Here is a 20,163-nt window from a genome sequence, read left to right as displayed (position 1 = left end):
TTATCTGCGAAGCGGACAGTTTGCACTGGATGTTTAATAAAACTATCAGTAAGAAAGCACTTGCGATAAAGATTGTTTTATATTGTATGTTGGTCATATTGTAAATTAAAGCTTACAGTAAGAGGCCTTATTTAACGTGAATAAAGAAACCAAAGTCCTATTTTTAAAATTTACCAATATTGCAGTTTCGTCTAACCAAATCGAGCTAAATTAACATATCAAGAAGTAATCCATAACTTTTATATTTTTCAAGAGTGGAAAAATCCTACTTTGAATTATGATTTATTTGTCAGTGGCGTAGGTTTTGAAACCTGTCCCACCGCATGCCCAGATCTGATACAGAAGCATCTAAGCTTCCTGACAGATCAGCTCTTGCTAAGCAATTTTTTTTTAAACTAAGTTGCGAAATTTATTGAAAATGTGAAACAATATAAAAAAAGTGGCGTAGGTTAATTTAAAAAATAAAACAATACTCAATTTCAAAAAAATATTCTTTTTATCTTATGTCTTCACTGATATATCTTTCTATAATTTCCACCTCCGTAGTGTAATGGTCATCACGCTACCGTACTGGAGGTCCCGGGTTCGATTACCAGGGGAGGGGGGTCAAATAAATAAAAGTGATTTTTTCACTCTAATATTTATTTAATATTACCTTGCAATGGTACCTGACGCGGAGAGCTGATCACCTTTCCTCCATGTATTAACAATCAAGATGACACTGCGTTTATATTATGCAGTACCCTATGCACCATTGGGTGCGTATAAGGGTCAGAAGAAGAAGAAAATACCTGAAGTTATATATATATATATATATATATATATATATATATATATATATATATATATATATATATATATATATATATATATATATATATATATATATAAATATATATATATATATAAATATATTTGTATTTATATATATATATATATAAATATATATATATATATATATATATATATATATATATATATATATATATACATATATATATATATATATATATATATTTATATATATATATATATATATATATATATATATATATATATATATATATATATATATATATATTTATATATATATATATATATATATATATATATATATATATATATATATATATATATATATATATATATGTACAATGGCAAACTACATGGTGATTTCGCTATAGTAATCGGTTGAAACTGCACTGCGTCTAGTAGACATCCACTAGTTCAATATAGGTGAATGTTCATAACACATTTCAATTTGCATATCTGATTAACGCGGCTCTAACAAGTGGTGATGGGTACAACTAGTGATGTACCCGTCGGGTAGGTACTCGAGTAGGTACGGCAAAAAGTCTAATAATGAAGTGACGAAATAATGATTCATCTCCGTGAATAATAAAAGCACTTTGGTTATTCCGAAATGACTCTCACATCGTCAGGTCCAGATTACGCCTAAGCTACAGATACTTTTGGTTTATTTTTTTAGAATTATTTATAACTACTTTGGAATGTTCAAATGGATAGATATAAAAAAATTATTATTTTTTATGCTTTTAAGTTTTTAATTTAATTTTAATTTTAATAATTATAATTTTATTTTCGTTTTCTGATAGTCAGGTATTTTATATTTTTAGTATTTTATATTTTCACTTTTATTCTAGTTCTAGTTCTTATAATATATATTGTATTCTTGCCAGTGCCCTTTCCTATAACCTTAATTATATTGTTTATCCACACAGGTAATTACCCTTCCCTTACGATACCAAAAACCAAAAACCATAGATATAATCTATTTTTGGTGTGCAAATTGTTGTTACAAATAATGAAATATGTATTTTTTTAAAATAATAATAATAATAAAACCCTTATCCGCACCCAATGGTGCATAGGGCACTGCGTCATATAAACGCAGTGTTATCTTGATCGTTTACACATGAAGGAAAGGTGATCAGCCCTCCGCTTCAGGTACCAGTCCAGGGTAATATTAAATAAATATGACAGTGAAAAAATCACTAATATATATTTTACCGCCCTTGGGAATCGAACCCGGGACCTCTAGAACGGTAGCCGAGCATGCTGACCATTACACTACGGAGGCGGACACTATTCCACTATTTTTTAACTATTCCAAAATATTTTCGTTTTGAAATCAGTTACTTTTGAAGCAAGTGTTTTTATGTCTTCCATTATTTAAAAAAATATATTTTATCATTATTTTTAATATTAATAAAATGATAATAAAAACAATTATTCTATTCTGGCTTGACTAAGCGATGGGTGCAACACTACAAAGTATTATATATAAAATAAAAGAAAAATAGCAAAATAGCAACAATAAAAAAAATTAATCAAAATATAAAATGGAAGTGAAAATTACAAGCCCATTATGGTCCTGGATTTTCATCAATATGGTACCGAACACAGGATTAATGTCCAAATCTTACATAGATGCCCATCCACTTTCACTTTTAACATTTTGGTCAAGTGTTTACGCCCGCAATACACAGCATTATTGTTCTACAATACGCTGCCTTGTGTTTCAAGTTTTGCCGAAACTCGCTTTTTCCTGTTACTTTTTGCACATTCACTAGGAAAATAAATAAACACAGCTTTTTACAACATTTTGAGCGTGTCCAAATAAATACTTCACAGATCTGGTTTATCCACTTAGGAGTTTTTTTGACATCTTAACATGGATGATGAAGAATATGAAAGCCTAAGTACTTACAGGGCTTATGACCTGTCTGGTTAAGTGATCGCTTTACACACGTGCAACATTCAGCATTCTACCCATGATTGACAACCACACTACTAAAATTTTTGGAACTCCAATATACAGTATATCATTAATCTCATGGCATTATAAATACTCATGTATGTTGGATTGGGAAAGCTTTTATTTAGCGGGGTAAAAGTTTATAAACTTATAAACATAGTTTACATTTTTTTTTGCAGGAACCCATCAAGCCATTTTATGTGTCTTGTATGTGGTGTTCTTTTATGATACTTTTTATTTTATTTATTATTTTTGTCTGGTTTGCAATTTTTATAAAATCTTTAATCTCCTAAAATTATCCACCGATTGTTTCGATACATTGACCCAATACTACATTCGAATACGAGCGTGTTTTTATCTAAATAAAAAAATAAATATGTCGATAATTATTTGTTTAATATATAATAACCATATCCGCTCCCTAGGTGGAGCATATGGAGTCCACAAACTGTCTCCAGGCTTTTCTGTCGGCTGCCAGCTCCCTTGCATCCTCCCAAGTCAGATCCGCGTCCCGAAGTTCTGACGAGAACTGCCGACGAATTGTCAGCAGTGGTCGTCCTGGGCGGCGCGAACCTGATGCCTTGTAAAAGAGGCAAGCTTGATTAAGGCTCTCAGGAGGCATGCGGAGTACATGGCCAAGCCAACTGAATCGCCTTTTCTTGACGACAGTTGTGACCAAGATTTGTTGCGTCCTACGCCTCATCTCTTCATTCCTCACAAAGTCAAACCACCGCACGCCTAAGATTCTCCGCAAACACCTATTCTCAAAGATTAGTACACGGCTGCTCTGGGCCCTTGTAAGGTGCCATGTTTCACAGCCGTATAAGAGAACAGGAGCAATGCAGGCATTGTATAGGCGGCATTTGGTTTTCACCGAGTATAAATCCGATCTCCAGACAGCCTTCATACTGTTAAATGCGGACCCAGCGAGTCCTAATCGCACTCCCAGTTCCTTTTAAGTTAACTTTTAAGTTCCGCAAATCTCTTAAGTTATACAGCAAGTGTTTTGAAATTTTGATACAAATTTGAATTTGAATACGCACGTGTTTACATTTTTTTTTCATTTAACCAGACTGAGGCACAGCAACGCGTAGCCGGCTAGTTTATAGCAAAAGAAAAATCCTTGTAAGTAGGGGTAAACAATATAGGCATGAGAGGCCGATCGCTCTTAGCCTGGGGGTTTATTAAATAAACGCATCTAGTATGAACTACTCAGCGATTTTTAACCTTAAATGTATATATATATATATATATATATATATATATATATATATATATATATATATATATATATATATATATATATATATATATATATATATATAAAACCCTTATCCACACCCGAATGGTGCATAGGGCACTGTGTCATATAAACGCAGTGTTATCTTGATCGTTTTTACATATGAAGGAAAGGTGATCAGCTCTCCGCTTCAGGTACCAGTCCAAGGTAATATTGAATAAATATTACAGTGAAAAAATCACTTATATTTATTTGACCCCCCTTGGGAATCGAACCCGGGACCTCCATAACGGTAGCCGAGCGTGCTGACCATTACACTACGGAGGCGGACAACCTTAAATGTAGGATAAGTATAATATGCAGTTGAACCTTCAGAGGCTGTTATAAAACATATAAAATTATGAGCAGGTTAGTAAAGTGCTACATACACCCATAGATGGTCACTTGATGCACTCGAGATGATACTAATGTAAACTAAACCTGCTCTCCTTCACATTTTAACAAGTGGAATGTTGATCTGCGTTGGTGAATGGTCATAAGCTCGCTACTTCATTACAAAAAAATAATCATATTCCCACATTTAAAACTCTATTTTAAATATTGTTCAATTCTGTTATTCAAAGAAATGTCAATCTTTTTGGAAATTTTAGGATGCCATCCCAAAAAACGGAATACAATGTACATTTGGTGCAACAATGGCGTGATTACACTTTTAGAAATATTACAGGAGACGTTGTAGCAACAGAAATGGCGTCATTTTACTCAATTCCGCAATGACACTCGCGCCATCTCGCAGCATTTCGCCACAAAATAAATTCTGTTGATGTTTCTCCCGATGCAAATAGTCTTTCCGCACATTTTGACATATTTAACTTGTTTTTAAAAAAGAGTTATTACGTCGTTGTATATATATCACTCACTCCTTTCAACAACGTCATAAATAAAAAAAACTTGATTTTTCAGGAAAACGTTTTTAAAGTTTGAAAATATAATACAATGTATTAAAAATAAATATCAAGCAACTTATTGAACTTTTAACTGTGCAACACATTTTTTTAGGTAAAACCTGTTTTTTTCTCCATTTTAAAAATATTTAGTATATTTAAAAAATAATTAAGCAAAACGTTTTCTTCAAAATCCAAAAACAACACTTTCTGCCCTGTAGCGGGTAAATATTAAGTTAAAAATATGCCTCTTTTTCTGGGATATAGTACATATTCTGGGCATTCCGAAAACATGCTCAACTGAAAATCGACGATTTTTTATTTATGACGTTGTTGAAAGGAGTGAGCGATATATATTCAAATATATTTTTATTTACACAATTTTTCACAACCGGTTTCGACAAGAACCTTGTCATCATCAGGGTTTATGTACTAATTCTAAAACATTGAAATGTCGTAAATTTGTTTAAAATGTGTTTATACGTTTTAGGTAATCAGTTGATGATTTGTAAAAAACCGATGATCAATTCCAATTAGTCGGTTATGTACACCACTAAAACAAATCCAACATGATTTAACACTTTTTTCATATTAGTCATACCAGATTACCTTTTACCAACGCTTCACTGGCTTCACCCAGAAAATTTATTTAATAAAATAAAAATAAACAGCTAAGTTAGTATTATTATTTAATTAAATTTTCTAGTTATTACCTTAAAAAATCAATAAAAACCTCATTTAGATGTGACAAAATAGTTCCTGAGTCGGTGAAAGTAAAAAAAGAAAAACAAGAAAATATTGTACTTGGGTGCCAAACGATAGTGTACTGAAATGTTTTAGACATTCGTAGGCGGAATTTTACCGTCCGGCAGTCCGGTTTTTAAAAATAAAAGCGACTAAGACAGTTTAGCGTGATCGAATTTACGCGCGACGTGTTATTTTATCGAATTTATTATACAATATTTTGCTCGAAATTATATTATTTTCGGTCAGTTTACACCTTTTGTAGTTGTTTCTTTTCTTTTCATTCTGCTTGGATTCATGCAATTTGTCAGTTAATGTTTTTTTCGTAATTTTTTTTCTTGTAAAATATTTTTAATTTTTAAACCATCTCTATACAATATATTACTAAAACTATTAAGTCTATAACTTAAAAACTGGATTTTTTTTGGGAAATTTTAGCTTTTATTAAGACTGACATCTCAAATGTTCCAAATACAGAAAGCAAAAGGCTGCACTATGAGCCGGATGTGTCTCCGCTTTTTTTTAAAGAAAATATTATATTGGAATAATACTTTTTTATTCTTGCAATTTTTTAAAACTCAAATAAATAATAATTGCAAATATACAATTCAGAACACGGTCAGTTACATGACGAGCCAGACGTATCTCCAATGTGTGTCGTATATACATATATATGTTTATATATATATATATATATATATATATATATATATATATATATATATATATATATATATATATATATATATATATATATATATATATATATATATATATATATATATATATATATATATATATATATATATATATATATATATATATATATATATATATATATATATATATATATATATATATATATATATATATATATATATATATATATATATATATATATATATATATATATATATATATATATATATATATATATATATATATATATATATATATATATATATATATATATATATATATATATATATATATATATATATATTATATATATATATGTATATATATATATATATATATATATATATATATATATATATATATATATATATATATATATATATATATATATATATATATATATATATATATATATATATATACATATATACAATACAATTCAGAACACGGTCAGTTACATGACGAGCCAGACGTATCTCCAATGTGTGTCGTATATACATATATATGTTTATATATATATATATATATATATATATATATATATATATATATATATATATATATATATATATATATATATATATATATATATATATATATATATATATATATATATATATATATATATATATATATATATATATATATATATATATATATATATATATATATATATATATATATATATATATATATATATATATATATATATATATATATATATATATATATATATATATATATATATATATATATATATATATATATATATATATATATATATATATATATATATATATATATATATATATATATATATATATATATATATATATATATATATATATATATATATATATATATATATATATATATATATATATGTATATATATATATATATATATATATATATATATATATATATATATATATATATACATATACATATATATATATATATATAGTGATTTTTTTATTTATTTTCAGCTTCCTGTCCCGTTGCGTTATTGGGAAAAAGGCATGAGCTGTTTTAATCACCTGTACATTTACTATATTAAGCTATATCGGAAGTATAAATGACAAAAGAATCGCCATGCCTCACGCGATACAGTAATCTCTCAAACGGTTTAATGATCAGTTGAGACATTAGCTAATTGACACATCGAGCCCAAAACTAAAACCCTGATTAAAATTCGACATTAAATTGTATGGCATGAATACTTTTTTTGTTAGACAATTGTGTAGACGCGCTATTTATAACATTCAGTTAGATAATTTTCGCCCCAGGCGCTACAGCTTTCGTGAGGATAAACCAGTCATTTATCCTACCAGACATAACACAGTGCTTTCGAAGAATTTGTTGCAATTTATTACCTGATTACCGCTTAATATATTTGAAAAAATTAAATCTTTACAAAATTTAATGTCTTTTGTAGGTTTAAGTTTTGTACTGACATTTCTTGGTGGAACTGCATTTTATAGAATTAAATAACAAATATATAGTTATCATTCACTTGGAAAAAACTACATAATGATATTTTATTTCTCTATTGTGGGTGTTTGTTTAAAGCAGAGAAGCAGAGCTAAATTATCTTTTATATAATTATTTTCTGCATCTTTAACAAGAGTCATCTTGCTTACTTTTAATTTTAAAAAATATATCTACGCTTTAAATGTTAGTTTGTAACGTATGTTTTAATTATTATTGAATAAATTTATATATCAATTAAATTGATACATAATTCAATTATATATCAGTACTGAAGGACATTTACAGCATTAACAAATACAAATCATATCAACGGATTTGAATAATATGAACAGACATGATCAATATTAGGGTGTACTCTTAAATATACAAATGCAGTACGCAACCGGCCGTCTGAGAAGCCACACGTGTTGTCCGCGCACAATTTTTTTATATAATTTTTTTTGAATATCTTTTTTAAACTTCTTACCTTTCGATAACTTTTTCCATTCTAAACCATATATTTATTTCACAAATACACAAGTACACTTTATCCATCCGGTTTCAACAAGAATCTTGTCATCATCAGGGTTTATGTACTAAATTCTAAAACATTGAAATACACATAGTTAATAACCCTTCCCTTACCCAAAACTTCCATGCACTCCGTACACCATATGAAAATATGATTTAAAAAATATGATTTAAAAAACTCCTAAATGTTTTAAAATTCAAGAAACAAAAAGAGTGTTTTAAGCAGAAAAAAGCAATCACGTTAAATGTTACCAGGGTTTAAAAAAATATATATATATATTTAAAATCTACAGATATTAGTGCTGGATTTAAGCATCTACTGTGAAATAGTGAGAAGTGAAATGTAAACGAAAAAATTATAGCAAACAAATATATAAATGACTACGTAACAATTTTTAAAGCAATTTTCACATATTGATGTAATATATTAAGGTACTAGAAAGTATATTTGAATAAAAAACACCCAAAACATATCATTACGTCTCATATCTGTTATTTTAAATCAATTATTGTTCACGTCGTTGTTAAATATACATGCATACATTATAATTTTCATCATCGTCGCTATTTTCAGGTACTTTAGCCACAGTTTACGGTAGAATAATAACGTGTAATATATCTAAATAGGCATGCTTAGATTCGCTTCCGACTTCCACGAACGTCCGTATTATTACAGCCGATAATATCAGTATGTGCGGACCACGGTCCGGCATTAGAATGGGTTCAGATAGGATCTCATTACGTGTAATGGTCATTTCTTAAGTTAGGTAAACCGGAAATAAAGCAAAGAGTAAAAGCACTGTGATTAAATTAAGTTAATTAGAATAAGGTATACTGGTACCATATGTTATACTAACTAACTAACTAACCATCACGCCGCTTCCCCGCAGGGGTAGGCAGAGAGAATCGAACGCCACACCACTCTGTCTTTGCAAACATTCTTTGCCTCTTCTACATTCATGCATCTCCTCATACATACCCGACGATTATTACGACTCCTGACCCGGCCGCTTTCAAGTATTTGACATACCTGATTGTGCCAAGTTTTCCTCGGTCGTCCTCTGCTTCTTTTTCCGACTACATTCGCCCCATAAATTTGTTTAACCGTTCTTTCTTCACTCACACGCTCCACATGTCCAAACCATCTCAACACACCTTTCTTAATTTTATCGATAATGCTTATCTCAGCCTTACATTCATTCCTTATTTCATCATTCGAACATCTATCAAACATCGTTTTGCCACACATTCGTAAATGTAATATATATGTTATACATACATGTATATTAAGACGGATATTTAACCCATCCGCATGTCAGTTTTAAAAAAAATATGTATTCAAATATAATCATTGAATGTATCCCCGAAAGTAAAAAATTTGACCCCCCCGGAAGGGAGGTGATATGTCACTTACTCCTTTCAACAACGTCATAAATCAAAAATCGTAATTTTTCAGTTGTGCATATTTTCGGAATGTCCATAAAATTTACTACATATATCCCAGCAAAAACAACATATTTTTAATTTCATTAATTAATTCGGCAGTCACTTTGTGGTAAAATCTATCCATTTTTAATTAATGTTTTACTTAGTAAATATCACTATTTCTTAAAATCTACTGTGACACGTGTTTCGATGCATTCCGCATCATTTGGTGTTGAAAATTCCGCATCGGTGTTTGAAAATGATGCGGAATGCATCGAAACACGTGTCACAGTAGATTTGAAGAAATAGTGGTATTTACTAAGTAAAACATTAATTAAAAACATATTTTTAACTCAATATTTACCCGCTACAGGGCATAAAATGTTGTTTTTGCATTTTGAAGAAAATGTTTTGTTGAATTATATTTTTAAATATAGGTACTAAATATTATTCAACTGGAGAAAAAACCTTCAGGGTTTACCTGAAATGATCTGATGCATAGTAAAAAGTTCAATAAGTGGCTTGATATTTATTTGTAATACATTGTGTTATATTTCTAAACTTTAAAAACGTTCTCCTGAAAAATCAAGTTTTTTGATTTATGACGTTCTTGAAAGGAGTGAGTGATATGTTATACATACAAGTATATTTAAACGGTTATTTAACCCATCCACATGTCATGGATGGCATTTAAAATAGTTGAAAATATGTAATTAACTAAATCAATTAATAAAACAATCATTTTTGTTTTCATGAAAAAATACGACGTTCTTATGCATCGACTTAATATATTATTATAAATTGTAAAAGTGATTACTCACGAAAACGGCGCTATATAAATTGCCCAATTAATAAACCATTTACACCTAAATGGTGATTTGTTTTTCCGCTTTATTGTGGTTATGTCACGAGAAATCTACTTTTTCTGAAGTTTAGAAAGAAAACCTAGGTAATATAATGTATTATTTTGAATGTATCAACCGTGACCAAATGCAAATTGAATATCAGTAGGCCTCTGGTGAATGTGCCACCTAATTATTTACTAAAAACAAATCGAAAAAAAACGTAGTTTTCAATTATTCACAAAAAACTGTTTTTCTACAATGACTTTCGAAATTTCGCCGATACTGACAGATTGCGCGTTGGAGACATTTTGAAATGAAATATTTCATTACGGAAAATCATATTTTATCTCTCACAACGTTACCGTAGAACGGGGCTACTTGAACTTTGATGTGTTACTTGAGCCCAGTACAAAATAAAATACATCTGCATTTGGTCTACAATAATGAACGCATCGACATGATTCATTGTTTCGTTGACAGGTGACACTTATTGTCACGATACTTCGATACCACGATCTAAATTTTTTTTTTTGTACTGGGCACAAGTAACAAATCAAAGTTCAAGTAGCCCCGTAAACTTAAACTTAAAAGGTACTTAAAAGGCCATAAAAGATAACTTAAACAAATATTTTTGATTTATTTTGAATTTTATTTGTATTAATTACGGCAGCATCTATAGTCGAGTTGAGTAAGCTTTTTATAAAGCGGAGACCCTATTTCTTTTCTTTATTTTTTTCTTTATTTTTTTTTTTTTTTTTTACAAAAATGCATTTTTAAAATACATAATAGGTAAATATACAGAACATCTTATATATAACGTTTCTACCTCTCTAATAAAGTAGATACTTGTGTTTAGAGAGGGAGTTCGTTTCACATTTATTTTTATTTTTTTTATAAACTAAGTAATTTAAAACAAAGTAAATTAAAATAAAAAATAAAAAATTAACAAGGTAAATTAAAAATTAAAAATAAACATTCTTTGGTATGGAGTCTAGGAAGGGGTGAGCCTTAAATATTTTTTAATTTTAGTTTTAAAAGTTTGATAATTTTTTATAGATTTTAAGTTTTCCGGAAGTTTATTAAAGTTTTTTTACCTATGTACGTATAATGGTTTAACGCTGCTGTTGTTTTACATATGTGCAAAATTAAATTATTAGAATATCTAGAGTTACTTGAATTTTGCACTTCAATTGTTTTTTCTTTAAAAGTTTGTAAGATAGCGGCTTTATTGAAAATTTCTTCAATAGTTGGTATATTAAGTTCTTCGAATACTAGTTTTGATGGGTAAGTTCTGGGCTTTTTAAGAATTATTTTTGCAATCTTTTTTTGAATAATAGAGAGTGATTTTAAGTTTGTCTTATAAGCTCCTCCCCAGCCTATAATTCCATACTGCAGAATTGATTGTACTAAAGCATAATAGACTGTTTTTATAAGTTTTAGAGATAAAATATTTCTTAGTCTAATGAATACATAAATGAGTTTCCTAATTCTTTTGACCATAGTGGCTATTTGTACTTTCCACAAATTACTATCAATTATAATGCCTAGGTACTTAATACTATTCGCTTTTTTAATTGTCGAGCATAATTGGGGGCAAGAATGATTAATATTGTCATTTTGATTATGGATTGTGATATTGAAATTTACTGGGAGGTCAAATTGGTTAATGGAAAAGGGTAGAAAAAAAGTTTTTTCACTGTTTAGTGTTAATAAATTACTATGGAACCATTTTTTTAATAAATTGATGTCCTCGTTGGCATTGTTCTTTACATCTTCCCAAGTAAGTTCATTTATAATTAGGACAGTGTCATCAGCATAAGATATTATTTTACCGTTTAATTTTAATTTAAAAATTTCATTGACATATATAATAAACAACAATGGGCCTAGTACTGTGCCTTGGGGTATACCAAAATTTATTAATTCAATTTCACTTAAGATGTTAAGAATTTTTACTCTTTGGGTGCGACATGTCATATAGCTTTTTAGCCATAATAGAGCTTTTCCTTCTATCCCAATATATTTAAGTTTATTAAATAATTTTTTATGTGATATGCTGTCAAAGGCTTTGCGAAGATCAATAAATATACCAATAGTTTTTTCTCTTTTATCTAAATTATTATTAATAATAGAGGTGATTTTTGCTATAGCATCGTCGGTACTTAGTCCTTGTACGAAGCCAAATTGATTTTCATTGATAATTTTAAATTTATTTATAAAATCTGATAGTCTTTTTTTAACAACTTTTTCGTAAATTTTTGCAATATTAGAAACTAATGATATGGGACGATAATTATTGACATTTTCCGGATCTCCTGATTTATAAATTGGAGTAACAATAGTTTGCTTATATATTGAGGGAAAAATTCCTCTTTTTAGGCTCATATTAATGATATGAGCAATCGGCTTACTCACCAGATAGTTGACTTTTTTCAATATTCCCGATGTAACGTTATCGTATCCCGGCGCGGATCCGCCTTTCAGATTTTTTATAATTTTTTCTATTTCCGAATGGTCGGTTGGTAGAAAATTAAGCATTTTTTCATGTTTTGGAAGATTTTTTTTACAATTTGTAATGGATGTTTTGTTTTTTAAAATTTGACAAGCCAAATTTTTCCCTACATTTACAAAATAAGTATTAAATATATTTGTACACTCCTTAGTTTGATTCTGTACATTAATTTTGACGTCATTGTGTTTGATATTTTTTATGTGATCAGTTTTTCGATTTTTTTCAATTATTTCATTAATTATTTGCCATATTTGTTTACTATCTTTATTAGTGTCGTTGATTCTTTTTTTGAAATAATCTTCTTTTACTATTTTTATTAAATGTGTTAATTTGTTTTTATATTTTTTAAAGTATTTTTTTAGGTTATCATCATGTGGATGTTTTTTAGTTAATTTAAATAATTTTTCTTTTTTTCGCGCTGCAATTACTAGTCCGTGAGTTATCCATGGCTTAATCTTACGGTGCTTGGAGATAATAGGGTTTTTTATATGTTTTTCATTTTGTGACGCCTGAATATGATCCAGAAAGATTTTTTAAAATTTTACAGATGATAACTCCGTCTCTTCTGTTTCTACTACGGGAGACCAGTTTTCATGTAATAATCTTTCGTACAGAGTTTCTAAATTAATAATACTTTTTTTTTGTCTGATTTTGATGTAATGGTGGGCTCTTTATCTTTTTTTCACTATTATATCTAAAAATGCATGAGTAGTGATCCGTTAAACACGTCTTCCAGACGATAGTATCAATATTGTTAATATCGTTAGAATTAGTCAAAATGTGATCTAAACAGGAAGGTTTTTGTCCGTGTATTTCTCTAGTGTAATTGTTGATGTAAGATTCAAATGTAAGATTCTTATGGATTTATTTTACGTACTAGGAGACGCCTGCAAACTCGTCATATGTTTTTCACGGCAGCATCATAGATAGGCCATAGGGTCGAGTATAGTAAGCTTTTAACTAAGCAGAGAATTATTTTTTCATTATTCTTTATATTTCTAATAAGCCTAAAGGTATAATTTGTTTTGTAGTTTAATCTTTGAATCGTCAAATATACCAAGTTTTCTGTAAACCTAATTAATCATCATGCCACTTCCCCGCAAGAGTAGGCAGATAGAATAGAACGCCACACTTATAAGTATTTACAAACAATACTCGCCTCATCCACATTCATGCATCTTGTCATACCACAACACATAACCACACCCAAGTATTTGAAATACTGCATGGTTAGGTCAAGAGTGCCGAGTTTTCCTCGGTTTTCTCCTGCTTCTATTACCAACCACATTAGCCTCATTTAAAAAAAAAACTATTAAATCTCCACTCATTTGATTTGCATATCCAAACCAGCTCAACAAACCTTTCTTAATTTTATCGATAATGCTTGTCTCGGTCTTGCATTATTTCCTTATTATATCGTTCACTCCTTTCAAGAACGTCATAAATCAAAAACCATCAATTTTCAGTTGTGCGTATTTTAAAATGCCCAGAAAATCTTTACTTTAAAAGGTATTGTTAAATTATTTTTTTTTAAATATACTGAATGTTTTTCAAATGGAGAAAAAACCTTCAGGTTATACCAAAAAAGATCTGTTGCACACTAAAAAGTTCAATAAGTGGCTTGATATTTATTTTTCATACATTGTATTAAATTTTTAAACTTTAAAAACGTTCTCCTAAAAACTGATTTTTATTTTATTTATGACGTTCTTGAAAGGAATGAGCTATATCACCATTTGAATATCTACATATCATACATCGTTTTGCCGCACATTTATCCGAGAGAATCCTCATACAAATAGAGCCAATTACCTTCACCCACGTGTCTGGGAGAGCTTCCGGTGAGTGCGCGGGTGATTGGATCATCTCGGTTCACCGCCAGCTAGTTCCGGATCACTTATCTTCACATGAATCGGATATCCGGCGCAATCGCTTGGATGTTAGGTGCTCGGGAAAATAAGTTCCGTTTCCTGTAAGCTATTTTCTCCAATAATATTATATTCCAGTTTTATATACGTAAAATAATATCGACAGCGAAGCTCAAAGTTTTCACTTTTTAAAATGGTTTTTGCGGATACTTCATTGCACATTTTATTCAAGCTTATATTTTGACATCTCAACATAGATGAAGAAGAATGTGGAAGTCTGGACATTTACGGGGCTCACGACCGTCAAAGGTTGGCTTAAGTGATCACTTTACACACGTGTAACATTCACCAATTCTACCCATTATTGACAACCACACATCTCAAATTCTTGGACACATTCAAAATGTTTTATTTAAACTTTATAAAAATTAATAACACGTACACTTTATTTTTAATCACATTTTTTTTTCTTCCAACCGATTTCTAAAAATACCTGGTCATTTTCAAGAATGGATATTATACATATTTTTTTAAAAACAAAGTTATTTTTCATAACGATAACTTAAAACTGCGATTATAACTTTATTTATGGTACTATTTTCTTATCCTTTTTGAGGGATGGATGGGTAATAAACCTGACACCTTAATGCATTAAAGTAAAAATAGTTCTACGCGTTCGTATTCAGATAAAAAAAAACATTTCGACAACTTAAAACTTTGATATAAAGCATTCTTATTTATGATAATATTTCTCCAACCTGTTTCGATACATCACTGAAGAAGATAAGGTATTTGTCTAAACCATATCTGCTTGAGATGCATGAATGCAAAAGAGGCGAAGATTTTTTGCAAAAACGTTTCGGTGTGGCGTTTTACTATCTCTACATACCTCTGCGCGGAAAGAGCGTGATGTTTAGTTAGTTTGTTAGTAAAACTTCAAACTGGATCACTAAATGCTGGCAACTGCCGATGACAAAATGTTTGAGAATCACTGTAAAAGTGTCATGCATAAGAAGTATATGCACGGTTATGATATCGCTCACTCCTTTCAAGAACGTCATAAATAAAAAACTTGATTTTCAGGAGAACGTTTTTAAAGTTTAAAAATATAACACAATGTATTAAAAATAAATATCAAGCCACTTATTGAGATTTTTACTGTGCAATAGATCTTTTTAGGTAAAACCTGAGGGTTTTTCCTCCATTTGAAAAATATTTAGTTTATTTAAAAAAAATAATTTAACAATACCTTTTCTTCAAAATGCAAAAACAACATTTTCTGCCATGTAGCGGGTAAGTATTAAGTTAAAAATATGCCTCTTTTGCTGGGATATAGTACATTTTCTGGGCATTCCGAAAACATGCACAACTGAAAATGGACTATAGTTGATTTATGAAGTTCTTGAAAGGAATGAGCGATATAGTATGTCCGTTCAAGTGAAATGGAACAAGTAAATTAGTTTAACAATGAAAGTGGAAGACTTTCATAACTCGACCTTATGAAGTGTATTTATTACTTTACTTCGATGAGTTGTTTTCAACATATAATTTAAGACCCCACTCACACTGTCTGCTATGCAATGTCTTTTTGCAAGGTGTACCCATGATCCATGGGTAATATTTAGTTCAGCTTTCTAAACACAAGTTGTTGATCAGCCCTCACGGTAGCTATAAACCACTATAGTTGTTTTGATTTTATTTATAATTATAATCATAAGGCAGCTTGTTAATTTTTATTTACATATTATCGGTGATGTTGCAGAGCTAAATACCGTATACGACGCAGTGCTCTATGCACCATTGGGTATTGCTGTATCACATTTGCCCGACGATGTTTATATTATTATTATTATATATATATATATATATATATATATATATATATATATATATATATATATATATATATATATATATATATATATATATATATATATATATTATATATTATAATATATTATTATATATTATATATTATAATATATTATTATATATTATATAGTTATATATATATATATATATATATATATATATATATATATATATATATATATATATATATATATATATATATATATATATATATATATATATTATATATATATATATATATATTTATATATATATATAAATATATATATATATATATATATATATATATATATATATATATATATATATATATATATATATATATATATATATATATATATATATATATATATATATATATATATATATATATATATATATATATATATATATATATATATATATATATATATATTTATATATATGTATATATGGCCTTTTATAACCTTAATATGTCTTGAAAAATTTTTATATTTAAAAATGTTGCGTTATAATTTATATGAGTGCGTACGAAACTTTGACGATGGAAATGTTTTATGAATTTTATTAATTTGTTATTTATTGATGTAAAAATACTAACTCTTAGAAAAATAACGCGTTATAATTTATTAACACTTTATATCATTACATCGTTTACAAGATTATACAAACCTGACAATATATTTTAAAATAACCTATAATTTTTTATTTTAATTAGTACCTACCTAGGGTCATAAATTAAACAGGGTGTACCGATCAATGAACAGAAAAGCTAAAAAATTAAATTTAGGAGTAATATATATTTTTTGTATTATAAAGTTTAAATAAACTAAAGAATCATTGAAATATAAAATTGTAAATACCTTATTACAAATCTCCGGCTAATGGGTGTAATTGAGTAGGGTTAGGTTAGGTTGAAATCTGGTTAGGTTCAGTTACGTTAGGATACAGTGCCCTACGCACCGTTGGGTGGTCAATAGTAGTAAAATAAAATTGCATGGATGGATCCTAATGGAAACCACAAGTTTCTACATCAGACCTGGTCATGTGGCTAGAGCTTTCAGAGCAGTTGAGTAGGGTTAGGTTATATTAAGATGCAGTGCCCTATGCACCATCGGGTGCAGATAGGGATCAATAAAAGTTAAGTATAATAAAAGTAAAAAATATATTGATGTAAAAATTCCAAGAAACCAAGAGTCTCTATAATGAACCTGTTAAAATGGCGGGAGCTTTCATAGCAGTCGAGTAGTGTTAGGTTAGGTTGCAGTCATGTTAGGTTAGGTTTGGCTAGTATTCAGTGCCAATGCACTATTTGGTGCAGATAAAGGTCAGTAGTAGTAATTGGATAAGTCCGAACGGAAACCAAGAGTCTTTAAACCAGACTTGGTAATGTAGCGGAAGCTTTCAGAGCAGTCGAGTAGGGTCAGGTTAGGCTGGAGTCAAGTTATCCTAAGCTGTAATAAAATGACAAAACATTTCCTGACGTCATCTGTTTCCGTCTCGCAGACGAGCTGGCGCGGCAGAACCGCATCACGCAGGAGATCCTCGAGCACTACCTGCAGCGGCGGCTGTTCCCGGGGCGCGCGGCCGCCCTGCGCCCGCCCTCGCTGGCCGACATCCTGCCGCGGGCGGCGCCGCCCGAGGCCGGCCTGGACTCGGGCGGCGCCGGCGAGGACGACCGCGAGGAGAACCTGCAGAGCGTCGAGAGCGAGCAGGTCAACTCGGTCTATGAAGAAGGCACGTCACGGTTTTTACAATTAATGAAGGGTATAATAGGTGACGGGTATTTTCCGGGTTATCCAACATTTATAACTTCGCTCAAGACTGCAGAGCAAGCAGGTGACTCGGTCTGTGAAGAAAGCACGTCACATTTTTTTCAATAACTGATAGGTGGCGGGTATTTTCTGGGTTATCCAACATTTAGAGCTTCGTTCAAGCCTGAGCAAGCAGGTTACTCGTTTTAAAAAAAAATCAAGAAGAAAAATCATGTTTTTATTTTATTAATGCAATGGAAAACAGGTATTTTCCGGGTTATTTTCCAACATTTGACGTTGGATTTTTCTAAGAGCGTGCGGATACGTTTGACGTTGGATCTTCTCTTGAGCTGGCAGAGTAAGTAAGTAACATGTTCTATAAAGAAGGTTAGTCTCAGCTTTTGAATTACTGGCATAGGTAACGGGTATTTTCCGAGTTATCCAACATTTGAAACTTCCATAGAAGAGTCTAATAATGTATTGTCTACTTTGCGCGGAAAACAATTTATGCAATTAGAGCTCTAATTAACGTATATGTTAGGAGTTTCCACGTTCCGCTTCCTTGTTCTTACCAAACTGCACTACGAGTTTACCAGTACCAGTGGCGTAGAATAAATGTGTCGACAAAATAATCTTACAAAATATTAGTAAATTTAAGTACAAAAAATAATCCACTTTTCGACATTTTGGACATCTCAACAAAGACGAAGGAGAATATGGATGTTTGATCATTTACAAGGCTTACGACCTGTCTTAGCTTAATGCTTCTGTATCAGATCCAGGAATAAGTAGAGGATAGCAGACTACCTAAAATTCCGGACTGATTTCTATCTCGAGACTTCATCTTGTTCAGAGCTGTCTCTCTCTTATCGCATCTTAATTCTGTGGTCTAGTATTATCTTTACCACAGAGACTCACGGGCAGCTGTAACACCACAAGTGGGCCTCATCACCCTCATCATCCTAGATATTATTTCTAACTATTGTAGATTGGTTTTCCAATAAAACAGGTGTATTTTTAAATGGGGTAAATTAATTGATAAATTGCGTGATTAAGTTACTCTTCTTCCTCTCTTAAGGCTGTATTCGCAAACATCTAATTCATAAAGCGATCAGCTGCGCTAAGAGCCTCACGTGTCTCCACTTTTCAATTATTTTTTTAACTCCTTATCTTTCAATAACTCTTTTCTATTCAAAACCATATATTTGTTGTAAATCAATAACGTTTAATGTTACCTGGGCTTCAAGAAAATTAAGTTGCGGGCTATCGATTATCCTCTTGAAGTAGTTTTATTTTTACGAAAATGGCGCCATATAAATTATCGAAAATTATTGTTATTATTATACCGCCTTAAGATTGACCAGCACTGGATAAGATGAATAAAACTAGCCTATGGAACTATGTTTGTACCGTCAATCTGCTTGTATTGCATGGATTTCCACTTCACCGAATTGCACGCCAGTTATGTGAATAGAGTCACATACACTCACATGGTCTGA

At 29.9% G+C, this 20,163-nt stretch overlaps 1 protein-coding gene across 3 annotated transcripts in view; it reads left to right on the top strand.

Moving 5' to 3' along the window:
* tfc (Brevican core protein triforce) overlaps positions 1 to 20,163 on the top strand; it is a 158,003-nt gene that overhangs the window by 36,618 nt on the left and 101,222 nt on the right. The window contains exon 2 of one of the 3 annotated variants that reach the window (XM_088267821.1): positions 18,417 to 18,647. The exons of the other annotated variants lie outside the window; for them this stretch is intronic. Coding sequence (XP_088123947.1) covers positions 18,417 to 18,647 — 231 coding nt within the window. The remainder of the gene's footprint in view (positions 1 to 18,416; positions 18,648 to 20,163) is intronic. 3 annotated transcript variants of the gene reach the window in all.

Source organism: Brachycentrus maculatus, unplaced genomic scaffold (genome assembly GCF_059751285.1).
Source record: "Brachycentrus maculatus isolate JH-2025_06_01 unplaced genomic scaffold, ASM5975128v1 h1tg000306l, whole genome shotgun sequence".
NCBI lineage: Eukaryota > Metazoa > Arthropoda > Insecta > Trichoptera > Brachycentridae > Brachycentrus > Brachycentrus maculatus.
Note: the sequence above shows the minus strand (reverse complement) of the source record. Positions and strands in the feature narration are given on the sequence as shown.